The sequence below is a fragment of the Peromyscus leucopus genome, chromosome 1 (genome assembly GCF_004664715.2).
Source record: "Peromyscus leucopus breed LL Stock chromosome 1, UCI_PerLeu_2.1, whole genome shotgun sequence".
NCBI classification, from domain to species: Eukaryota; Metazoa; Chordata; class Mammalia; order Rodentia; family Cricetidae; genus Peromyscus; species Peromyscus leucopus.
The window spans coordinates 96201018-96228183 of record NC_051063.1 but is presented as its reverse complement, the minus strand read 5'-3'; the positions used below and the strand labels follow the sequence as shown (position 1 = coordinate 96228183).

At 40.1% G+C, this 27166-nt stretch overlaps 1 protein-coding gene across 4 annotated transcripts in view; it reads right to left on the bottom strand.

Moving 5' to 3' along the window:
* Positions 1–23384, bottom strand: part of Ric3 (RIC3 acetylcholine receptor chaperone) — a 53112-nt gene extending 29728 nt beyond the window's left edge. For all 4 annotated transcript variants that reach the window (XM_028894603.2, XM_028894604.2, XM_028894606.2 and 1 more), the window contains exon 1: positions 23218–23384. In XM_028894603.2, coding sequence (XP_028750436.1) covers positions 23218–23341 — 124 coding nt within the window. In that variant the 5' untranslated portion in view covers positions 23342–23384. The remainder of the gene's footprint in view (positions 1–23217) is intronic.
* Positions 23385–27166: the final 3782 nt, after the last annotated feature.

The window sequence follows — 27166 nt, the reverse complement described above, 5'->3', positions numbered from 1 at the left end:
CAAACTCTTTTACTGTTCTAACAGGCCTTCCAAAATGCCAAAAAAATTAAAGTCAGATAATGAGATTAAAAAAAAAAAAACATCATTTTAAACTGCAGACTGATGCTGTGGTATAATCCTTCTATACACTGTGAAGATGTGTTGCTCTCATTGTTAATAAAAAGCTGATTGGTTGATGGCTAGGCAGGATTTTCAGGACAGAGAGAATGCTGGGGAGAAGGGCAGAGTCTGGGGAGATGCCATGAGATGTAGATCGATCCGGATAGGAAGTACACACATAAGGTAAGCGAGCCTTGGGGCAGCACACAGAAGAACAGAAATGGGTTAATTTAAATTATAAGAGCTAGCTAAAAAATGAGCCTAAGCTATTGGCTGAGCATTTATAATTAATAATAAGTCTCAGTCTGGTTATTTGGGGAGCAGCTGGCGGGAGAGACCTGATAGGTAGTCTAGACACAAAACTGCCTACATACTGATGATGCTATTAAGATTTCTTGGCCATAAAGATTTATTAAACATGAATTTTGTTCAAGAGTCTGCCTAGGTAAAAAGGAAAAGAGCCATAAATAAAATAGAAATGAAGTTCTTTCATGGAACAATGTTGATAAAAGGGAGCATGTCCACAACAAGGGCAAACAACAAGCAAGGTTATCACCAAGGTTTTCATTACTACACAGATTCCACTTTTTAACACTAAAAGGACACAAACATTTTAAAAAGAAGAAAGGGCCATCAAATGGGGTCAGACTGAGAACAAGGAAACGCTGCCAAGTGAGTCTGGCATCACTGAGGAAGTAACAGGGGTTAAGGAAAGGGTAGTAGTGACAAGAAGAGTTTGCACACTACTGTGCAGTACATGAATTTGATACCTGGATCTTGGATCAGGAAACCAATTTAATGAGAAAGGTGCTTGAGAGGGGTTAATCTAGCAGTTGAGTACAGGGCCTAATAAGAAAGAAAGTAGTCTAGAAAAAATAGCTGAAAGCTATTACAGTAAGTTAGCTGTGAGGTTCAAGTGCTGAGGTGATGGATAGGACAGAGAGAGAGAGAGAGAGAGAGAGAAGAGAGAGAGAGAGAGAGAGAGAGAGGAGTCCAAGGCGATCACCATGTAATTAGCAGAAGCATTTAATAGCAAACACAGCAGAGAGGTAGGTGAGAGTCAAATTACTCCAAGATTTAGTTTACTAGAAGATAAGAAAGGGACAGAGAGGGCCATGGTTAGGGTAAGACTGCACACTCTTGGATCCGAGGCATTGGTGGAACACAGCAAGAAATGTTATCTGACTGCTGTCAGCTTGAGCAGCAACCCTGTTCAACCTAAATGGCAAAGCTGGAAAACTGGATCAACTCTTCCCAACACCAAAAAGCCCAGAGGAACATACCAATCCATGCACAAAGCGGGAGTGATCAAAGACAACAAAAGCAAACTAACAGCATAAAAGTCAGAGGACAGAAAAGGCCACTGAAAAGCCTAGAAGAATGAACTGACTGACAGCTGGGTGTGGCTATACCTACAATCTCTGTACTCATGACTAAGGCAGGAGGATCAAGAGTCTCTGGCTGTCCTGACACCTTGGCCTGTGCAGTGAGACTGTCTCAAAAACCCACCTGGTTAAAGACTACATGGCAGGTTTTTAGATGCAACTTTTTTTTAAAAGTTTTTCAAGACAGGATTTCTCTGTGTAGCCCTTGCTATCCTAGAACTCTGTAGATCAGGCTGGCTTCAAACTCAGAGATCTATCTGCCTCTGCCTCCTGAGTGCTGGGATTAAAGGTGTGTGTCACTACTGCTTGTTGATACAACATATTCTTGAGTAACAGATGGATTATCACATGATAGTTTGACTGCTGATTGTTTTAGGCAGTAACAGAAACCAAAGTATAGTAGTCTACTTCCTTTATACATGGTCTCACTTTCTATAAGTTCAGTTACCCATAGACAGCCATGATTTAAAGATATTTCGTATGTAGAAAATTCCAGAAATAAACATTATAAAATACACACCATTCTGAGTAGTACGATAAAATCATACCACCTCACCCCATCCTGCCTAGAAAGTAAATCATCCCTGTATCCATAGTAACCATGAGGTGTAGGCTATCTGCTTGCTAATCACTTAGTACTCTCTCAGTTATCAGGCTTGACTACGGCAGCACTGCTCAAGTGACCTTTATTTTACTTAGTAATGGTCACAAAACTGAAGAGTAATAATACTACCATTGCAGCATATCGTTACAATTGTTCTATTTTATTATTAGTTACTGGTATGTATTACTATACCTAGTTTATAAATTAAATTTCCTCATAGTTACATATGTGCTGGGAAAATATACACACATACATAAATAAACATATTTGGAAGAAGTGGGGAAGAGAGAGGATCCAGTCTTTCAAAAAATATGTAGGGACAGCCACATCATATTCCATAGTCATGTGTAAAAATAAGAAAATGAATCTATATTTCACACCATACTAAAAATTAACATGAAATAGATGAAAGACTTAAGTATAACAGGTAAAAAAATTTTTAATTAGAGAAAACAATAGATCTAAGTCTTTATGACCTTGGATTAGGTAGTAGTTTCTCAAAGGTAACAGCAAACTAACAAAAAGATAATAAATTTGACATAATTAAAATTTAAAACTTTTGTCCTGTAAAAGACACCATCAAGGAAATGAAGACAACGCACTGAGAGGGGGAAAGACTTACAAATCACTTTTCTGATGAGGGCTAGTATCCAAATTATTACTGAATTCTTATTATGACAACCAATTCAAAATGCCCAAAAGGTCTGAATGGAGATGTCTCTATAGAAACACACAAGTGTTTTAACCACTGAGACATCTCCCCAGTGCCCCAGAATTTCTGTACAAGGAGTTATGGAGTGACTCATGGGAGTAAGTCTCAACACCAGCACTGAATGAATCCTGACAAGGCAAGAAGTGAATACACATCTATTAGAACTAACCCAAAAGGTTATTGACAAAACCTGTTTTAGAATAAAAAGAGATTACTCATATCACAGAACTGTTGAAAAGTGGAAAGATAATTTGGAGAGAAATGGAACATACAGGCTAGATGGTAAAAATAACTTTTACAACCTAGAAGGAATTCTTCATTCTAACAGTTCACATATTCACCACTGAATACTTTACAACATGCCTGGTGCTGTGTCAGACAGACTAACTAAAGTGACATGAGACTAAGCCCCAGCCCCAGAGCACTTGCAGATGACAGAGGACTGCAGCACATGCTCCCCCTGCCTCAGCCGAGTCAGTGGCTTTCTCAGTTCTAGTGCACGTACACACTCTGCAGCACAAGGAAGTGGCTATCAACTGTCACATATCAGTCACTCAATAAATATTAATCTGAACAAACCTCTGTCAAAGTTTCATGCCTTGGTCTGTATGGGGTATCACTCTCCCAAGCTGCCTGGTTATTCAACGTGTCCCTTCTCAGTCTCTCTAGTGGTTCTTTAATTCCTCAAAGATTCTGTGTAGTTGTATGTTTCCCCAGTCCCGCCAGGCCCCCGCAGTCCCATGGCCCGCTTATAAAATAATCACTCAGAAGCTTATATTAATTATAACTGCTTGGCCATTAGCTCAGGCTTATTACTGACTAGCTCTTACACTTAAATTAACCCAAAACCCTTATATGTGTTTAGCCATGTGGCTTGATTTCTTTTCTCAGTTCTGCCTTGTCATCTTGCTTCCTCTGTGTCTGGCTGCTGACTGCTGACTCAGTCCTTCCTCTTCCCACAATTCTCCTTGTCTGCTTGCCCCACCTGTCTAGCTACTGGCCAATCAGTGTTTTATTTATCAACCAATCAGAGCAACACAAATTCACAGCATACAAAAAGACATCCTACAGCAATTCTGTCTCAATCACTCTCTCTTTTCCTTTTGCAAATGTGTTCATTCTTAAGGAATTCATTATAAATTCCAAAATGCATAGCCATAATTCTGACTTTTCCCCTGAGCTCCTTGTATCTCCAATACCAGTCAGTTTATGTCTTTTTATATGTTTATCATCTCAAACCTGAAAATGAAACTCATTTTCCCCTTCTAAACCCTGCTTTTGTAGATTCATTCTCTCAGACTTTGACTTCGACCTAAAACCTCTATAACCAAGGATGTACTTGACCAGTAGGTTGCAGTCAGAACACCGAAGATGAAGGGATTCTTCTCTTTATACAGATAAATGGCCTCCATAGGGAAGCCTCACCTCTCAGAGCTTGGTGAACCAAGTTTCTTATAACAGAATAACCTCCAATGTTTTAAAAGTCAACAACAATAAGACATGTGGAAACCACATATCACGTTCACACCTAGCCCCCAGGGCTCCTGCCCTCACTCTCTGAGTTTGGTGTTCATTACAATCATTTCCGTTAGCAATGGGAATACACTCTGACACTGCAGCATTAGCAGCTCTGCTGTGTGAACATCAAAGTACACTTACACAAATTAAGCTGACGATGCCATCATTAGGCAATGCAATCTTATGGCAGTGGTCTCAACCTGTGGGCCACAACCCCCAAATGACTGTCAAAAAACACAAATATTAACATTATGATTCATAACAGTAGCAAAAGTATAGTTATAAAGTAGTAATGAAAATAATTCTATGGTTGGGGGGTCACCGCAACATGAGGAACTGTGTTAAAGAGTTGCAGTATTAGGAAGGTTGAGAACCACTGTCTTATGGAAACAGAGTCTATACGGACTTTATGCAGCTTCCATGGGCCCAACATCTCACATTCCCCTTCCATCTAACTCATTTGCTGTTCACTACTTTAATGTTTTCTGCTACTGAGCCAAGTCTTTTCCCCCCAACTTTTGTTAGCATCCCCATAACCAATTCACCTAACAAATTATTATGTGTCTAAGTTGCTTGGCACAGGGCCTGTCTCATGCACTCGGTATACAACACCTAATACATAACTGCATTAGAGTGTGTTGTAGATGTAACCAACCGTCTTATTAAATAAGAAACACAGAAACAATGTAAAAGGAGAAAGCCGAGAGGTCAGAGCTCAGAGCTAAAATCTCACCCTGCCTCCTGCGGTCCCAGCTTCCCGAAAAGAGAGCTATTTCCTGTGTGTAAGTCGTTTTTTCTAGTCATTCTGCCTTCTCATTGGTTGTAAACCCAAACACGTGACTGCCTCGTCACTGTCTGAATGTACAGTCCCCTAGGTCTTAAAGGCATATGTCTCCAATGCTGGCAGTATCCCTGAACACACAGAGATCTATGGGATTAAAGGCGTGTGCCACCACCGCCACACTCTGTCTATGGCTCTAATAGCTCTGACCCCCAGGCAACTTTATTTATTAACATACAATCAAAATCACATTTCAGTACAATTAGAATACCACCACATTTCCCCTTTTCTATTTTAATAAAAAGAAAAAAAAAGCAAAAGGTTATAACTAACAAAAGAAAAACTATATACAAAAGTACAATAACTATATACAATATATACAAGTAATAAATACCTAAACAGGTATTTGACAAATCAGAGAAAATAATTCCATTATCTATCCTATTTTGGTAAATCCAAGATGTATCTAATGCACTTTCTATCCTAATTAATTTTCAACTATAACTAACTAATCTTCAACTCCCTCAGAGACCCAAGAAGGGAATAATATTAGCTAACAAAAATAAAAACAGGAAGTGCATGCAAGCAACTTCCAAAAAATTTGTGAGTTGACAGAAACAGCCAGCTGCCTGGGCAGTCACCTGAGGTTTCTCCACAGTGTTGGGGCATCATCTTCAGCCTATAGGCTTAGTGTATCTGACAGACTCATTTGTGATGTAGGATGTACACAAGGTCAACAGTTGAACCTCACATTGGGTGAGAGCAGTCCACGTACCAGAAACACCTGAATTCCACTAGTGTCCTGTCATGATTCAGGATTTTAAATTCTGGAAATTGTTGACAGTTTTTGAATTCAGCTGTCCATTCTTCTTGGCTGTGTATATATGGCTTCATCTGAGCATCCCCTTCTTCTCCACATCCCTCTATTAAATGCCAGTCTACTATCGAGAGGCGTGAGCTTTCAGCTGCTGTTCCATTGCACAACAGAAGCCATCGGCCCTCTGCCTGTTAAGCTGCCTTCGAAGAAAAGGGCACTGTACCTTTTCCGGATTGCGAAGGCCACTTCAGGGATGGAGCCATATTGTCCTGGCCTCAGAAGATGCCTTTTGACAAAGCCATAACCACACTTGTTTTGGCAAGAATCAGTAGTCCTTTGTTTCGTGTTCTGTCTGTCCATTTTGTCCTGTTGATTCGAGGATACTTTGTTGTCCAGTGGCTAACTTTTGCCACAATGAAAGTTGACTCCATATGCAGTTTCTTCAATGCCCATATTTTCTCTGAAATAGATTGGTACTGCCAGGAGCCAACATGTCTCAAAAAAGAAAAATTTTCTAAGTTATTGAAACATTTTAAATGCCATATTCTGTAGATCTCTGAAGGGTTTGAAGATGACCTGTCTAAAACATCTCTGCTCAATTTTTAAAACATATCTAATATGACTACAAGTTCTATTGTAATGTCTAACTACTAACTTTCATTTCTTTATATCCTAATAGTTGGTAATAATAACATTCAAGGATCAGAAAATTGCATTACATTGTTAAATGAATGGTATAAATACAATGGCGCCCAACGAGAGGGCAAGAGTTTCCACCTAAAACCTGAGAAAAGATTCTAAAACGGAGCTAAAAACAGCTTCCTAATTGTCTCTCTCAAATGAGCAGCAGCTGCCGGTTTGAGTTACTGGCGGGTTCCTGGCATGTGTGCTTGACCTGCAGTATGGCGGGAATGAGGCCTCTGCAAGTGGCACATTAAGCTGCATGGTGGATTTAGCCTTCGCTAGTACAAAACAAAAAGAGGTTTCTGGGCTACACGCTGCTTTGATAAGAAGCATAGACCCACTATTTCTGAGAGTTGATGGCTCCCAGAGCTGGCGGAAAACGTACCACCGCCATGTTGGGAAGCTGAAGTGGGCAGAGCCAGCAGCCACAGTGCTAAGAAGGCTGCAGTTTAAAGCAATAGGCTCAAGGTAATATAAAACATAAGCCACATAAAGATGGCTACCACACAGAGAATCTGGATTATGTTCTCTTTGATATTTGTAACTGAAGAAAAACATTTGATTGCAAAAGCTGTTGAGTTATGCCAAAATGTATATTTTAAAGGTACCTTGACTTCAAAATTTAGCTATAAGGATATGTTGCTTTGGAAAAGAGGCTCTGCTTTTGTTTCTACAGAAAGCCAGAGGCTATGGATTTGTTCCAGATTAAGATACATCAGGTTTGACCAGCAAGACCACCTGAAAGGTCTCCGATGACACCATGGCCCAGATGATCCGACATCCAGAATCGTTTCAAGGCAACTGGCTCAGACGATACAGTCTCACGGACTACTCCATGATCCTAAAATTTTCTTTGTGTCCCCAAAAGATACAGCGCCCCCCTCCAGCAGGAAGTAGTAAGAGAAGCTACGCCCAAATTCCCAAATATACCAAGCTGGCTTTGGAGATGTATAAAAGTTAAAACCTTCCTTTTTAAAAAAAGAAAAGGGGAAGTACTGTGGGATGGTCCATATGTCAAATCTGTTGCTCTGATTGGTCAATAAATAAAACACTGATTGGCCAGTGGCCAGGCAGGAAGTAGGTGGGACAAGGAGAGAGGAGAATTCTGGGAAGCAGAAGGCTGAGGCAGAGACACTGCCAGCTGCCGCCATGACCAGCAGCATGTGAAGACGCCGGTAAGCCACCAGCCACGTGGCAAGGTATAGATTTATGGAAATGGATTAATTTAAGCTATAAGAACAGTTATCAAGAAGCCTGCCACAGCCATACAGTTTGTAAGCAATATAAGTCTCTGTGTTTATTTGGTTGGGTCTGAGCGGCTGTGGGACTAGTGGGTGACAAAGATTTGTCCTGACTGTGGGCAAGGCAGGAAAACTAAAGCTACATTGTGTGCTTTTACATTTCACTGAAAAGTAATCAGGATTTGTAATGATTAAGTAATCATAAAACATATGTAATACAGCTGGGCGGTGGTGGCGCACGCCTTTAATCCCAGCACTCGGGAGGCAGAGGCAGGCGGATCTCTGTGAGTTCGAGGCCAGCATGGGCTACCAAGTGAGCTCCAGGAAAGGCGCAAAGCTACGCAGAGAAACCCTGTCTCAAAAAACAAAAAAACAAAAAAACATATGTAATACTGGGGCTGCAGAGATGGTTCAGTAGTTAAAAGCATTGGCTGCTCTGCAGATTGGTTCCCAGCACCCACATGACAGCTTACAAATCTATAACTTCATTCTACAGGATCCAGCACCCTCTTCTGGCTTCCATAAGCACTGCCTATACTCATATACATAAAATAACTCATAATATATATACAATATGATTTAAATGTTTTGAAACTTTATATATGAATGAAGGGAGGTGATAGTTGTACATACGTACTTAATGACACTGAACTGCTACCTAAATTTGTTTAAATTTTAAGTTTTGTTGTACACATATAGTCTACCACATTTTTTTTCAGAAAGATGTATATCTTTCATTTTAATATTTTATCATTTTCACCCTAAATATCTGACCTTAACTGGTTGCCATGAATTTCATTTCTCCTTGCCTTAAACACTTGACATGTTTCAAAGTGCAAACATTACTGTCAGAATGTAACAACAAATGCTCCACTTAGTTTGGTACTAACTGGCTGTCACTGAGATGGCTTCTTCCCCTCTTCTGAGCTCTTCTTGCTTTGGTTCCAGTCTTCATCTTGCCTGAAATATTTTAACATTTAGTATTTGGCCACAGTGCCTACTGTTGAAGAGGAAACTGGCATTAAGACCTCTGGCCTTTCCCCATATTAAGCTACCAAGACTTTTGGAAAGTAGCAGAGTTGGTACATTTACTGAGGGTTAGAAATCAAAGCCATGAGGAGGAGCCTGGAGGCTTGGTCACTGAAGATCATTACTGGGTCCTAAATGTCTCTCAAAGGCCAAACTTGTGTTAAAGCTTTGGTGTCCAGGTTTGTGCTGTTGGGAACTTATGGGACCTTTAAGAAGTGGGGGCCTGGTGGCAGGTCTTCAGGTCACTGGAGGTGTGCCCTTAAGGGTGACTGTGGGGACCCAGCACCCTCCTCACTCTTTGGCTTTCTGGATCCTAATGTAAGAGGTTTTGCTCTTCATATGTTCATGCCACGATGCACTGCCTCACATAGGTTCCAAATACCAGGCCAAACCAATACAGAATCTCCAAAACTAAGAGCCAAAAATAAACCTTCCTCTTTATAAGTTGACTGTCTCAGACATTTTGTATCACAATTAAAAAACAAAACAACAAAAAAACCTGACATCATGACACTATAGTATATTCATGCTACTCAACCCCCACTTCCTTTTTATCTGGGAATGATTAATTCAATATCTTGGCCCAGAAATGCAGCCATGCTGATATATATAGCTCAGTTCACCAATACTGCTGACCAGTATCTTAAATAAACCTCCAGTTTATTTACCCATTCTCCCCATAAAGAACATTTAGATTATTTCCAGTCTTTTATTATTACAAAGTTTTAAGCTATGAATAGGATTTGTGTTTTTTTTTTTGTTTTGTTTTTTTTTTTTTTTTTTTTTCTTTTTCAGAGCTGAGGACCGAACCCAGGGCCTTGCGCTTGCTAGGCAAGCGCTCCACCACTGAGCTAAATCCCCAACCCCAATTTGTGTTATTTTTAAAGACTTGCTTTAATGGGGCTTGGGAATGGCTCAGCAGTAAAGGCACTTACCACACAAGAGTGAGGACCTCAGTCTGGATCCCTAGAACCACTCAACAGCCTGGGATTGTAATACCAACACCCCCTTGATGAGATGGGACATGGAGACAAAAATCTCTACAAGCTAGCAAACCAGCTAGCCTGGTGTACCCAGCTGCAGAGAGACCATGTCTCAAACAAAGTAGAAAGCAAGGACTAACATCTGAGGTCCTCTAACCTCCGTGTGTGTGTGTGTGTGTGTGTGTGTGTGTGTGTGTGTGTGTGTGTGTTTGCATGTACATATGCTACACACATGCATCATACACAAGTAAAAGAAATGGATGAGGGCCAGTAATGGCTCAGTAAGCAAAGGTCCTTGCTGCCAGGCCCCATGACTGGAGTCAGGATCCATAAAATGAAAGGAGAGAATTGGCTCCTGTCTTGTGGCTCACACTTTCTTACCTACTCCTCTAAATAAATAAATAGATGTAATAAAAGATTTTAAAGAAGCAGATGAAAAGAGCAGAATAAAAATACTAAAGACATTAAAATGTATAGTTTTTCTAACACTGAAAGTAGCTGCGTGACAACCTCTAAAAGTATTTAAATATTCAATAAAATGTAACTTGACTCAATCCAAACAGTTTATTGAAAGCGTTCCCATATTTAGGTTTATTTGATCATTAAGTTTTCCTTTAGTGTATCATTTAGATCTGGCTAAAAGCTTAATGGTGTTCCAGAGCTGAGTTTTACTTTCACTTGATAATAACCACCATATTGCTCATGAGACAAACACAAATACACTCTCACACTATTAACAAAAGAATTTTCTGAAAGTAGCATTAACCATCTGTAGCATTTCATTCTTGAGCAAATAAATCAATAAAGAACTGGATGTGTTTATATTTCTTATTAGAGCAGTTCATGAAAGGTCTTAATGGGGCAAATAAATCAATAAAGAACTGGATGTGTTTGTATCTCTGCTAACCACAATTCAAGAATGGTCTTAATGGCCAGGTCCTAAAGATGCAGAAGCTTCTCCCTGAACATTAATGTTGTAGCGGCAATACTTAACACAACAGGCCTTAACATTGGAGCTGGAACAGCTCTGACTTCTTCCTTTCCAGTCTCCTGCTAGGCTCCCATCTCCTATATTCTTTGAACACTCCTTCAGAGCACATGTCTGATGTTTCATAAGGATAACAGACATGTTAAGACATCTGTCCTTGGGCACTTATATACCAATACAAAGCTACCAATTAAAGTAACAAAGAGTAATCAAATATATGTGGCATATAATGCATATGGAGGCGCTTCTATAGCTCAAAGAAATCAAGACTCAATGAGCCCTACATCACTGAAGTACATAGTGTCAAAAGAGACTGAGCTATTATTCCAGGGAATGAGTGCCCTGGAAAGTGGCCAGTAAGGAACCATCCCTTTTAAGTATGAAAGTGAAGGGCTTATAGGACACCATGGCAGGCATGCTCAGATACATGACTGGGAGCGGGAAAGGCTCCCAGCCAGTGGAGGTGGTGGACAAGACTCTGCTGATGCCAGTTCTAGCATCTTGGAGAATTCTACTACCCTGAAGTCATTCAAAGTCTGATTCAACTAACACTGGACAGAGTGTTAGCTTGACCCATTGTGCTGATGTTTATGTTCTACAAAAGGTACGTACAGTAAGCAAAGGGATCGCTACCATGACCAAGAAGAAATGAATACCCTCTTAGTGGCTATAGTAACCAGAGCAGGAGCTGTGCAGTTCAAGCTCAGGAAGACAGGTTTAAGAAGTTTTTAAAACAGAGAGACTCAATTCCATGTCATGAGACCTGGAAAGCTCTTCAAGTACATTTGTGGCTGGACATTTCAAAAAAATCTCAACAAGTAGGGGAAAAAAAGATGGAAAAGTAAATATAAAGTGAAGTCAGGAGATAAGTCCTTGTAAAAGGTCAGAAAGATGAACAAACACAGAAGCAATCAGCATGAATGACTCCGACTTCCAAAAGCTAGGCAAGGAGGCTATGGTCCAAAACAAGCTGAAATCTGCAAAAATGTCAGCAAAATAAACAGTGTTCTTAGTGAGGTTAGAGCAAAAAGGGAACTTGCCTGGTGATAAACATGATGCAGAGAAAGCAGAACTTCTTGGCTTTTAGTTTCTATGCATTCTATCAACAGGGGCAATCTTCAGGTTAAATGGACACTTAACAATACTAAGCGGGGAAGTTCCAGAGGAAGGTATGATCAAGTCTATTCATCAAATAATTTCTACCAACAGAACTGAGAGATAAAGCCACTGAATTAAAGAAAAATGTATGAATTACAAAAGTAAAGATGAAGTCTGAAAAAGATCCAGGTAATTGTTGCTGCATTTTGCAGAACATAAGAGTAGCTGGTGAACTCTAACACTATAGAGAAGCAGGCATGCTGTAGCTCTCCAGTAGATTCTGAAAATAAGTCTTCCAGTTGGGGGGTTAGGGATATGGGAAGAAAGAGCCATTATATATTCTTTTCTGATCATAAAAGAACTATATACCCATATAAGAAAAGCAGAGAAACATGTAAAGAATAAAAGCCACCCATGATCTTACAGTCCAGATATAACAACTGTTAAAATGTGGACATATTTCTAATGAATACATATTTTTATTTTTGTTTGTATCATACAACATACTCATCTCACTTAAAGCTCTTTGTGAATATAACTTATAAAATCCATACTAGTTTAGCACATGAAGGCAATACCAATTATGTAACCATAAAGAATGACACAATTAATGGCAATGATTATAGCTCACAAACTCTAATAGTGAAAATCTTGATACCTAGGAGGCAGCATGCACTAATTCATTCATTCTTCCATGTGTACAGTAAATACTATCTACATTATGTATCCCTGATCTACAGCTGGACATACAGCCATGAGGAGATGAACATAAATCCCTGCCCTACTGGGGCCTCCCTTCTAAGTAGAAAAAGAGACAATAAAGATAATGATAAATACAAAGAAGAAAAATAAAGCAGGAATAGTATATATAGTGATTCAGGAGACTGAAACTTTAACTGAAATAGCCAGAAGTCTACAGACACACTTTACTCAGAACCCTCGAGAGAAGACATCAGATGTCATTTCAGTGAAGACATAAAGAAGAAGGAGGTCAAGGAAGAAATAAAGAAAGAAATTAAAGATTTCCTAGAATTCAATGAAAACAAAAGTACATCATACCCAAACTTATGGGGCACTATGAAAGCAGTGCTAAGAGGAAAATTCATAGCTCTAAATGCACACATAAAGAAGATGGAGAAATCTCACAATAGTGACGTAACAGCACACCTAAAAGCTCTAGAACAAAAAGATGCAAAGTCACCCAGGAGGAATAGATGCCAGGAAATAATTAAATTGAGAGCAGAAATCGATAAAATAGAAACAAAGAGAATAATACAAAGAATCAATGAAATAGAGTTGATTCATTGAGAAAATCAACAAGATAGACAAGCCCTTATCCAAACTAACCAAAAGGCAGAGAAAGAATATCCAAATTAACAAAATCAGAAATGAAAAGGGAGACATAACAACAGACAACAAGGAAATACAGAGAATCATCAGGTCACACTTCAAAAACCTGTACTCACAAAATTGGAAAATCTAAAAGAAATGGACAATTTTCTGGAGTGGTATCACATACCAAAATTAAATCAAGACCAGATAAACAATTTTGTAGCTGGTAGCCATTCCAGCTTTGATCTGGAAGTTCCAACCCCCATTGAGGCTTTGGTAACTGCCACACCTACAAGGCGGGGCCAAGGGAGGACCCTGAAGACCAAGATCCAGATGCACCGCTCTCTTGGTTGCTGGACCCTGGACGCTGGAGGTAGACCGAGCAGAGTTCTCCAGAGAACACCGCCGGACTGTGCCATGCCTTTCCCAGATTCTGTAAACTATCCATTCACTTGTAAGTTACCCCACAAAACACACCTCCCTTTTAACTACGTGGAGACCTATAACCCCTAAGGAAATAGAAACAGTCATTAAAAGTCTCCCAACCAAAAAAAGCCCAGGACCAGATGGTTTCAGCGCAGAATTCTACCAGATTTTCAAAGAAGAACTAATTCCAATTCTCATCAAATTGTTCCACACAACAGAAACAGAAGGAATATTACCAAACTCTTTTTTTTTTTTTTTTTTTTTTTTGGTTTTTCGAGACAGGGTTTCTCTGTGTAGCTTTGCGCCTTTCCTGGAACTCGCTTTGGAGACCAGGCTGGCCTTGAACTCACAGAGATCCACCTGCCTCTGCCTCCCGAGTGCTAGGATTAAAGGCGTGCACCACCACCACCGCCCGGCATCCAAACTCTTTTTATGAGGCTACAATTACCCTGATACCCAAACCACACAAAGATGCAACAAAGAAAGAGAACTACAGACCAATCTCCCTCATGAACATTGATGCAAAAATACTCAACAAAATATTGGCAAACCGAATCCAAGAATACATCAAAACAATCATCCATCACGACTAAGTAGGATTCATCCCAGGGATGCAAGGATGGTTCAACATACGAAAATCAATCAATGTAATACACCATATAAACAAACTGAAAGAAAAAAACCACATGATTATCTCCTTAGACGCTGAAAAAGCCTTTGACAAAATCCAACACCCCTTCATGATAAAGGTCTTAGAAAGATCAGGAATACAAGAAACATTCCTAGACATAATAAAAGCAATTTATAGCAAGCCAACAGCAAACATCAAGTTAAATGGAGAGAAACTCAAAGTGATACCACTAAATTCAGGAACAAGACAAGGCTGTTCCTCTCCCCATATTTATCCAATATAGTACTAGAAGTTCTAGCAAGAACAATAAGACAACATAAGGAGATCAAAGGGATACAAATTGGCAAGGAAGAAGTCAAACTTTCACTATTTGCAGATGATATGATAGTATACATAAGTGACCCCAAAAACTCTACCAGGGAACTCCTACAGCTGATAAACTCCTTCAGTAAAGTGGCAGGATACAAGATCAACTCAAAAATATCAGTAGCCCTCCTATACACAAGTGATAAAAGGGCTGAGAAAGAAGTCAGAGAAACATCGCCCTTTACAATAGCCACAAATAATATAAAATACCTTGGGATAACACTAACTAAACAAGTGAAGGAGCTTTTTGATAAGAACTTTAAATCTCTAAAGAAAGAAATTGAAGAAGATATAAGAAAATTGAAGGATCTACCATGCTCATGGATAGGTAGGATTAACATAGTAAAAATGGCAATCTTACCAAAAGCAATCTACAGATTCAATGCAATCCCCATCAAAATCCCAACACAATTCTTCACAGACTTGGAAAGAAAAATACTCAACCTTATATGGAAAAACAAAAGACCCAGGATAGCTAAAAGAATCCTATATGATAAAGCCACCTTTGGAGGCATCACCATCCCTGGCCTCAAACTCTACTCTAGAGCTATAGTAATAAAAACAGCTTGGTACTGGTATAAAAACCGACATACGGAACCAATGGAATCGAATTGAAGACCCTGACATTAATCCATGCACATATGAACACCTGGTTTTGACAAAGGAGCCAAAACTATACAATGGAAAAAAAGTATCTTCAACAAATGGTGCTGGCATAACTGGATGTCAATATGTAAAAGATTACAAATAAATCCATATCTGTCACCATGCACAAAACTCAAGTCCAAGTGGATCAAAGACCTAAACATAAATCCAGTTACACTAAACTTAATAGAAAAGAAAATAGGAAGCACTCTTGAATGCATTGGCACCGGAGACCATTTCCTAAATAAAACACTAACAGCACAGACCCTGAGCACAACCATTAATAAATGGGACCTCTCGAAACTGAGAAGCTTTTGCAGGGCAAAAGACACAGTCAATAAGACAAAAAGACAGCCAACAGAATGGAAAAGATCTTCACCAACCCCACATCTGACAGAGGATTGATCTCCACAATATATAAAGAACTCAAGAAACTAGACATCAAAGTACTGAACAGTCCAATTAAAAAATGGGCTAAAGAGCTAAACAGAGAATTCACAAAACAAGAACTACAAATGGATGAAAGTCATTTAAAGAAATGCTCAACATCCTTAATCATCAGAGAAATGCAAATCAAAACGACTCTGAGATACCACCTTATACCTGTTAGAATGGCTACGATCAAAAACACCAATGACAACCAATGTTGGAGAGGATGTGGAGCAAAGGGAACACTCCTCCACTGTTGGTGGGAATGTAAACTTGTACAACCACTGTGGAAATCAGTATGGCGGTTTCTCAGAAAATTAGGAATCGAACTACCTCAAGACCCAGCCATCCCACTCTTGGGCATATACCCAAGGAATGCTGATTCATACCATAAAGATACATGCTCAGCTATGTCCATAGCAGAATTATTTGTAATAGCCAGAACCTGGAAACAACCTAGATGCCCATCAACGGAAGAATGGATGAAAAAAATGTGGTACATATACACAATGGAGTACTACTCAGCAGAGAAAAACAATGAAATTTGCAGGCAAATGGATGGAACTAGAAAAAAATCATCCTGAGTGAGGTAACCCAAACCCAGAAAGACAGTCATGGTATGTACTCACTCATAGGTGGATTCTAGATATAAAATAAAGAACAATCAGACCACAACCCATAGAACCATAGAGGCTATATATATAGCATGGAGGTCCCTAGGATGACTGTGGCTTATAATAAATTTCAGTTTTACTAAAAAAAAAAAAAAAAAAGAGTTGGAGCCCAAGGGAACAGAATTCCCACCAGCTACGGCCCTTGGCCTAACTCTACTACGGAGTTGCAGTTGCTGATTCAGACAGCTATGGCTTAAAAGGAAGCAAGAACAGAGAGGGACAACAAGGAATAGGAGACCATGGTAAATGAAGACCACATGAGAAGAGGAAGAAGCAAAGTGCTAGAGAGGCCCACAGAGCTGCACAAAGATACCCCCACAATAGACTGCTGGCAATGGTCGAGAGACAGCCCGAGCTGACCTACTCTGGTGATGGGATGGCCAAACACCCTAATTGTCATGTTAGAAACCCCATCCAAGGACTGAGGAATCTGGATGCAGACATCCACGGCTAGGCCCGGGTGGAGCTCCGGGAGTCTAATTAGCGAGAAAGAGTAGGGTTTATATGAGCGAGAATTGTTGAAACCAAGGTTGGATAAAGCACAGGGACAAATAGCCAAATGAATGGAAACACATGAACTATGAACCAATGGCTGAGGGGCCCCCAACTGGATCAGGCCCTCTGAATGGGTGAGACAGTTGAATGGCTTGATCTGTTTGGGAGGCATCCAGGCAGTGGAACCGGGTCCTGTGCTCACTGCATGAGTTGGCTGTTTGAAACCTGGGGATTATGCAGGGTCGCTTGGCTCAGCCTGGGAGGAGGGGACTGGACCTGCCTGGACTGAGTCTACCAGGTTAATCTCAGTCCTCAGGGGAGGCTTTGCCCTGGAGGAGGAGGGAATGGGGGTGGGATGGGGGAAGGGAGAGAGGGAGGAGGGGGGGGAAAGAAGGGAATCCATGGCTGATATGTAGAACTGAATTGTATTGTAAAATAAAATAAAATTTTTAAAAAAAGAAAATACCAAAAAAATCAAAAAAAAAAAAAAAAAAAAAAAAAAAAAAGGAAGCAACCATTTAAAAAAAAGGACAACATCTTGTGGCCTTTCTTCTTCCCTATTCCCACTGGGGTAAACCATCAGTCACCCAAGACTGGAACAGTTTACAACACTTCTCTTGTAACTTATGATGACTAGGATAAAATCCAGACTCCTCAACTACAAAAGAAAAAAGTTCCACAACTTGGTCTTTCTGTCAACATCTTTGGTCTCAGACCTCAAAACTCTTAGTCTTTTTCAAGACCCTATGTTTCCTCTATTTGAAATTCTCTTCCACTGGATGGTTAATGACAGGGTCTAAGGGAGAGTTCCAGGAGAAGAGAAGATAAAGAAAACAGTAAAGCTGGGGTCAGAGGTCTTGCATAAATAATGTCCTTTGCCAAGCAAGCTTATTAAGAAGTATGGCACCAGCTGGACAGTGGTGGCGCATGCCTTTAATCCCAGCACTTGGAAGCAGAGGCAGGTAGATCTCTATGAGTTTGAGGCCAGCCTGGGCTACATAGTGAGTTTCAGGACAGCTAGGGCTGTTACACTGAGAAATCCTGTCTTGAAACAAACAAACAAACAACAACAACAAAAAGAAGTATGTTATCTTATATACAGTTTTTTTCTGAAAGGGAAAATGGGACAATGCCAGCAAAAAAAAATTATACAATGGAACAAAGATGGTGGGAAATTAATCTAGCAATGTTGCAAAAAAGGAACATAAGATATCTTAAGGGCCTTGGGATAGATAACCATAGCCCCTTAGGGTAGACAGGTTGGGTTCTCAGGATCCTAAACCACAGCTCCCCCACGGCCCTGCCCCATGCTATTATTGGCTCTACCAAGTATATTGCTGGTTTAGAAAAGGAGCTATAGTTCTTCTCCATGCATCAGGGCCTCAGGGAACCTTAGGTCAGGTCCTAGTTCTCAACAGTTTTTTAAAAAAAAAGGAAAAAGAAACACACACACACACACACACACACACACACACACACTTTAGAATTGCCTCTTCATTTTTAGCCAAAGAATGTAAGGTTGGTTTAATATCTAAAAGTCAATTAATGTAAATACCATTTCAATGGAATTAAAAGCGAACCACACAATCACCTTGACAGTGTAAAAGCATTTGATAAAATTCAATATCCAACCCATGATCAAAAACATTCAACAAATTATACACAAAGGAAATTTCCTCAGTCTGATAAAGGACAACTAAGTCACCCCTACCCACACTATATTTAACAATACAAGAAATTTCTTCTTGAGATAGAATATTGGCTTTTATCACTTCTATTCTACACAGTACTAGACTCCAGCTAGTCTAGTTAAGCACGAAAAAGAAGCAAAAGGAATGTAGATTAGAATGAAAGTAAAACCCTCTCATTTGAAAACAACATGATTATGTTTAAAAAAAAATAATATGTGGATGGAGAAATGGCTCAGTGGTTAAGAGCACTGACTGCTTTTCCAGAGGTCCTTAGTTCACTTCCCATCAACCACATGGTGGCTCACAATCATCTATAATGGGATCTGATGCCCTCTTCTGGCCTGCAGGGATACATGCAGGCAGAACACTACACATAATAAATAAATAAATCTTAAAAAAAAAAGTTTCACATTTCTAAAAAACAAACAAAAAACCTAATAAACAAGTTCAGCGAGTGGCAAAGCACAGGCTCAACACATAAGCATCATGTATCTATGGTCTAACAAAGAACAATCTCAAAATATTCACAATATAGCATCAAAAAGAAAATAGGGAGGGTATATATATATACATATATATTTTTTTTTCAAACAATTTTTTATTTTATGTATGAGTACCCTATCTGTATATATGCCTTTATGCCAGAAGAGGGCATCGGATCACACTAGAGATTGTTGTGAGCCACTATGTGGTTGCTGGGAATTGAACTCAGGACCTCTGGAAGAGCAGCTAGTGCTCTTAACCACTGAACCATCTCTCCGGCCCTGGAGGGGTATATTTAACAAAACAAGTGTTAAATAATGAAAACTGAAGGTTCTTTGAAAGAAAAAGATCTAGATAACTAGAAATCCTGTGTTCATAGATTGAAAGCTTAACATCAGTAAGACAGCAATATTCTCAAAACTGATTCAACATAATCTAGTGAAATCTGGCTCTTTGTTGTTGTTATTGTTTTCTTTCAGGAATCAATGAAATGGTCATTAAATTAATACTAAAATGCTGGTCACAAGACCCATAAAATCCTATACCATCTTGCAAAAGAAAAACCTACAGGACTGCAACTTTATAGTTTCAAAAGGGCAATGTGGGGGTTGGGGATTTAGTTCAGTGGTAGAGCGCTTGCCTAGCAAGTGCAAGGCCCTGGGTTTGGTCCTCAGCTCTGGAAAAAAAGGTGGAGGGGGGGCAATGGGTAGACTATTGGAACAGAATGAAAATGTAGGCATGGACTCATGTTATAGATGGCTGAGTTTTACAAGGGTGCCAAAAACAATTCAATGAGAAAGAGCAGTCTTTTCAATAAATGGTGCTGGAACAACTATACACCCCCATATGGAATTGGACTCTTGCCTCCTATCATATGCCAAAAAATAACTTCAAAGGCCCAAAGATGTAAATGCAGCAGCATAAACAATAGAACTGGCAAACATAGGAATAAATCATCAGATAAGACAATGATTTGTCTTAGACATATCTGACACTAAAAGTAACAAAAGAAAAAAAAACCCTGAAATTCATCAAAATTTAAAACCTTTTTTGAATAAAGTGAGCACAACACACTGAATGGGAGAAGATATTTGACTAGTAAATGGAGTATCTAGTAACACATACAACTCAACATCAAAATGACGAGCTCCCCAATTCTTAAAAGATAAAAGACTTGAATAGATATTTCTCTACAGAAGATATACAAAAAGCAAATACACACACATCCCCCTCCAAAAATGTTCCTCAATGCCATCAGTCACCAGAGAGTACAAATACAACCACAGGAGATGACACTTCCGACTCATTAGGACAGCTGTAATCAGAAGGGCATGCAATGAATGCTACACCAGCTGCAAGGTGCAAGGTAGAGACCCAGGACTTCAATGTCATTTATTTGGGACTAACTGACAGATGTATGGTAATCAAAACAGCAAAAAGTCTGGTGACTTTCCATTATCTGGGTCAGAAGAAGGATGCTTTTGGCACCATCAGGACAGAATGGTTTCTCCAAACCTAGGAACACACCGTGTTTATCTCAAGCTAATGTCAAAAATGTCAGGCACATTCTCAACAGCACTGGGCTCTGCTAATACAGTCCCAAACACCACTCTAAAGGTTTTGTCTACAAACTATGCCAGAAGTTAACTAGGATTACTCAAGGGCAATCATGGTGGTTATGACCCAAGATGGCTGGAGTCATTTCAACTTTGTCCCTACAGTTTGCAAGATGCGGAGAAATCAGAACCATCACATACTGCTAATAGGCCTTTAAAGCGGTAAAGTTGGTTTGTTAACTGTCTGGCAGTATCTCAAAAAGTAAAATATAACTATACAACTAGAAAATCACACTCTTAGTTCCAATCACAAATATAAGTCCACACAGAAATCTTTAAACAAATGGTAGCATTATTTCTAAGAGCTGAAAGGCAAAAAAACAAAAACAAAAACAAAAAAACAAGCAAACAAACAAAACAAATATCCTCAACTAACAAAGAGATCAGTAAAATGTGACCTATCAACACAATGGACTAGTATTCAGCCATTAAAAGGAATGAAGCATATGCTAGAAGATAAATGAACCTTGAGACATTATGCTAGCTTTAAAAAGTCAGTCAGGCCAAGCAGAGGTGGCGTACACCTTTAATCCCAACACTCAGAGGCAGAGGTAGGCAGAGCTCTGTGAATTTGAGGCCAATCTAAACTACAGAGTGAGTTCCAGGACAGCCAAGGCTACACAGAGAAACTCTGTCTCAAAAAACCAAAACAAAACAAAACAAAAAAGCCAGTTAGGAAGAGCAGAGGTAATTCTACAGAGGCAGAAAAAGATGCCTGGCTGCCTTTGACTACAGATGGGGAAATGTGGAGGGTGATAACAGCTAAAATGTACAGATTACCTTGGGGGTTGGTGATGAAATGTTCGAAAATTTAATGGGGTGATGTCTACACAACTGTGAATATGCAAAAGAAATTGACTCATGTGCTTAAACAGACAAATTGCATGGTACATGTACTAGATCTTGGAGTGGAAAAGAAAGAAAAAACTATAAAGCCTTTGTTAAGTTCCAAAAACAAATTGTTGCATATGTTCATCTCCACTGTTCCCAGTGTAGACCAGATGAATACCAGCAACTGAACATTGGTACTCATCTGTTTTCCTCTACTAGACCTACTAAACCAGGAGTTGTCTGAGGCAGGGACCTAATTCCTGTTCCTTGGAATTCAGTGAGTGTCTGCACACTGTGTGCATGACATATGACAGGATATACCATAACTGTTGGTCAAGACCACCTTTAAAGTGGTCCTGAGGGGAGCTTTACTTTAACTGGGGTCATCTGGCAAAATCTAAAGAGGATGCATCTGAGCAGAAACTTGATGAGAAGGAAGCAAGAGATGAGCATCTCAGGAATGAAAAAAATATAAAGGCCAAAACCCTCAAGATGGGAACACTGACCATAAGTGCCTGGATTCTCAAGGGAAGGAAGTCACATCTACAATGAACTCTATACCATATACAACACTGAGAAGCAGAAGTGTCTTCCACTCACACTCAATAGTACTTCTTTAAGCTATTTGAACCAGGGGAAAGGGAGTTTTACTCTTTACTGTTCAGGATCATCACAGATTTTGAAGATGGTCTTGAAGATCATCACTCTTCAAAACAAAAAACAATGACAGGAAAGAAAAATGAGCAAGACTTTTTGAATTCCGTTATGACAGAAAAGGGGGGGATGGCAATTTTTCAAGGAAAGCTCATCAAACACATTCTGCAGGCAGAATAATGTGCTCAACCTGCCTTTAGCCCCTAGAGCATGGCGCTTTGCATTTATAGTATTTTTAATCTCTAATGCTCCAGAGGATGGAAGGACAGCCAATATGCACAAATTCAAAGAGGATTACAGTTCAAAGGGAGCTGTCCAGCAACCAACAGGCTGAAATCAGAGGAAACATGGACTGTTCACGGACTGTTCACATGGCTCAAGGATGTTACAGGGATTATTCACAAGACAAAGTTACCAGCAGAACTTTGAGAACAACAGCAAATTGTTCCAGTCTATTCTCCCAGCATTCAGGACCATGCATTTACAGATTCTGTAAAACTGCCAGAGTGTAATAGTCAAGGGGGCTGATTTTGAAACATCACACTCATGCCAAAAAACAAGAATTAACCGGTATGCGGAGTACAGTAACTTGCTTATCTCTGCCTCAGGAAGAAAAAGTGGGTTTAAATTATTGAACAAAATTTTGTTGTTTTGAGACGGGGTCTTACTATGTAGCGCTGGCTGGTCTGGAATTCATTAAGGAGGCCAGGCTGGCCTTGAATTTACAGTGATCCTCCTGACTCTGGAATGGTAGCATTTCAGGTGTGCAGCACCAACCCCAGATCAAGCTGTATTATAAGAGGCAACAAGAGGCTGAAACAGTGAGCACCCCAAACCAAGCTGAAACTCCACTACCAACTAAGGTTCCTACAGACTCATGGTAGAAAGGGGAAACCTACTGACTCTTAAGTTCAGGCACAGGTGACAAGATGACATGCAAGCCATTGAGGGGGATGGTGTGGGCCTGGGAGGCCAAGACCGCCCGCGAGCATGGCTTGCGCTCACCTTCGGGGCCCGGCGGCGGCTCCGGCCGCTTCCCGCGGGACAAGAAGGCCTTGGGCAGCAGCAGCGATACAGCTAGGACGAGCCCGGAGGCCAGAGCCACTCTCTGCACGGTGGAGTACGCCATAGCTGCGTACCGCGGGGCCCAGGAGTTGAAACCGGAACCGGAACCGCAGCGCGCAAGCCGGCTCACAACGGACCCGCGGGGTGCGCAGACGGCGGCGCGCGAGGGACAAGACGCGTGTCTCCCCCCCCCCTCCGCTATGCCGAGTGCCCTAGGGCGATGCAGTGTGTGTCAACTGCAAGCTTCCACCTTCCAGCTTGCCCAAATCCGGTTGTCACCGAGGCACGGCATCCTAGTGCCTAAATCTGGCGGGTTTTCGTTCCTCTCTATCCTTGTTCACCACCCACCTCTAAACCCTTGCCTCATTTGCAGGAGGCACTCACTTTCCCAACTTCAGTTCATGCACATCGCTTGCACAACTCCATCTGCAACCAAAGGCGATAAAACCAAAACACAAGACTACTGAGTTATCCCCGTAGCTCAAAGCCTTCCAGAACCTACCATGACCTTCAGAATGACATCACATTTCTTTATCTGACCTTAAGGACCTGCATGATCTAGTCTTACCAATGCTCTTTAGAAACAGGATGACTCATTTGCTACTAATTTTCTTGTTTTGAGGGGACTTTTATTCATTCTGTTTGCTATACCTGGAAAATCCCTGATGTCATCTTCATCTGTCAAAAACTCATCTGAAGAAACAGCTTAGAACAACTATTCTTATGAAGCTTTTCAGCTAGCCTTTCCATGTTACAAAACCTTGACCCTATGCCACCTGTTTCTACTTCTTTAACAAATGTTCTTTTAGTTTTAAAGTACACATCAAACTCTGAAGTTAGCATCACAGGGTGTGATGAATCAAATGGGTTCCACTAAGAAACAAATGGGTATCTAAACAAAATTCTGGACTCCGTAGTCAGCTCAGCTGCAAAGAGGAGTCAGGAAAGGCTCTGCTGGGGTGTAGTTTGAGGTCTTTTTTTAATAGGCAGACAGGTGAGAGGGGCCAGGGGTGCATTCAAAGAAAATCAAGAAAAGAAAGTTGAGTTTCCTGCCATGTTCAGAGAACTACCAGTAATTTATTTTAGCTGGCCATGCAGCTGGTGACTAGTCATAAAGTCCTGAGACTGTAGATCTCAGAACTAGGTCCTGGAAAGTATTGGGAGAACTTCCAGTTAAACATGGAGGGTGTAACACATGCATTTATCTTTACTTTCCCCTAGACACCTCCCAAAATGAAAAAGGGTATAAACCTACAAGACTAAACAGAATGCTAGAAAATAGGATAGCAGATGAGAAAGGTTGAAACTGTATAAGGCACACAGCAACACCATCCAATAGAAACACAATTCAGAATTTCTAATAGCTGTATTAAATGGGTTAAAATAAATGTGTGAAATCAATTTAAATTTAAGTAAGTTTTATTTAAACTGATATATCCAAAATATTATTTTAGATTGTATAGCACTAGTCAGTTACATTTTAGTGATCCACTAGCCACCTACCAATTGGATAATGAATATTTACAACACAAAAAGTTAATTGGCTACAAAAGGAAAGCCTATATGAAGCAAATTAATTTGCTCCCAAGAACCTATAAATTCTAGTAATTAGAAGCACTGGTAATATTTGAAGGCCAGGGTGTGGCATGCAGATGAATAAAAAAGGACTAGTTGGACCCTTAACTAGGGTCTAGTTAAGAAGCAGATATCCAAGCCAGGCATGGTGATGCACACCTTTAATCCCAGCACTTCAGAGGCAAAGCCAGGTGGATCTCCGTGAGTCATGGCCAGCCTAATCTACACAGTGAGTTCAAGGACAGCCAGAGTTGCATAATAGAGAGACCCTGTCTCAAAAAACAAAAGAAGTAAATATCCTTCAAATTTCTTTCCTACGAATGTTTGTCCCTGCTCGCACCCTTACTTATGGCATTCATACAGCTAAAAGCTGTAAAGTACTTACAATGGTCTCAGGTTCGCAGATATTGATTGGCTTACAGTTTCTAGTCCATCATCAAGAGAAGTGGAGGAAGGAACTGAAGCAGAGATGAGAGGAATGCCGGCTTATTCCTCGGCTTACTTAGCTACTCTTTTGATATAACTGCCCAGGGATGGCACCATCCACAGTGGGCTGGGCCCTCTTACATCAACCAGCAATCAAGAAAATGCTCCCACAGACACCTACAAGAAAATATGATAGAGACAATTCCTTAATTTAGGTTCGTTCCTAACATGTAACTTTACTGGATGTCAAGTTGACAAAAACTAACCAGCAAACATGACTCAATTGATTGTCCTAGTTACTATATGAAGTAAGCAATATTATATGACCATTTGAGAGACGAGAAAAACAAGGCACAAAAAAACTTAAGAAACTTGCCAACAATTACCTGCTATAGATTGGAATCTGTGATTTAAACCCAGGGATACTTTCCCTATTACTACCAGTTTTACTCTCTGCAGAAGCTAGACCAGAGAAGCTCTGCGCTCATGGTCAACAGGTGTAGGTTAGGAAGATGTTACTGAGGGAATGTGGCCACCAAGAGATATAGGGGAATCTGGAAGAATCTCTCAAATCCTTGTTTGCGTGACTGGGTTGGCATTGATTCTATATAACAAAAATTTTCATAACAGGAACATAATAAAGTTGGTAAGATCATGAGTTCTAGTGTTGATGTTGATGTTCCATGAAATACTCACAAAGAAATACCTAGAACATATGGTCAGCTTAGAAGAGATGTGTAGGTTGACGTCAATTGGTGATATAATCAGTAGTAAATTAAGTCTGTAAGAAAATGACATTAGCAAGAGTGTTCATGGAAAGTAATGGAGTAACAATGGAAATTTAGTTAACAATGCTATATTGAAGTTCCCATGTGTGGACAAAAATGGGCAGATGAAGCTAATGACCCAGATGTTAAAATCTTGAGTGAGAGTTAGAAGACTGGAACATAATATGTATAGAGATACAACAAACAACTATGATAAACAAAAAACTAGTTCTTTTAAGGAGGTGTGTGTGTGTGTGTGTGTGTGTGTGTGTGTGTGTGTGTGTGTGTGTAAAATCAAATGCATGTGGAGATCAAGAAGACAACCTTGGGATATGTTAAGTGTCGCAGGAACACCATCCACTTTATATTTAGAGGCAGTGTCTCTCACTGGTCTTGGAGATCACTAAGTAAATTAATCTAGGTAGGCTAGCTGGCCCCGCAAGCCCTAGGAATGCACCTATGTACCAGCACTGGGATGAAAAGCACATGCCATTGTGTCTGTTTGTTTGTTTTTGTTTTTAAGTGGTTCTGGGAATTGAACATAGTTTTCACACTTGGAAGACAAAGGCTTTTGCCATCTTACTCATCTCCCCAGCCCCTGGAACTATATTTTTGTTATTGTTAGTGGTGATGTCACTGGTTCATTTGTTTGTTTGTTTGTTTATAAGGCAGCAGCTATTTGAAAGCATCAATAAGGGATGAGTTGTATACTTATTACATTCCTAGGCTTTGAGCCATAGGAAAACAAATAGATCTTTTTTTAGGAAAAAAGTGCAAAGGAAACAGCCCAGAGGAAATAACGAAGTATCCAAAAGAACAAGAAAGTTAAGACAAGTATAGAAAGGAGGCAAAGAAGCATGGGAAGGGGAGTGTTATGGAATATTTGTACACTGTGTGAAAATATATTGCTGTGATTGGTGTACTAAAAAGCTGAACAGCCAATAGCTAGGCAGGGGGGTATGGGTGGGACTTCAGGGCAGAGAGAGAACTCTGGGAAGAAGAAGGCAAAGTTAACAGCCAGATTTGCAGCAGGAGCAGTACAGAAAGATGAGGTAACAAGCCACACAACAGAATGTAGATTAAAATAAATGGGTTAATTTATGTTATAAGAGCTACTTAGC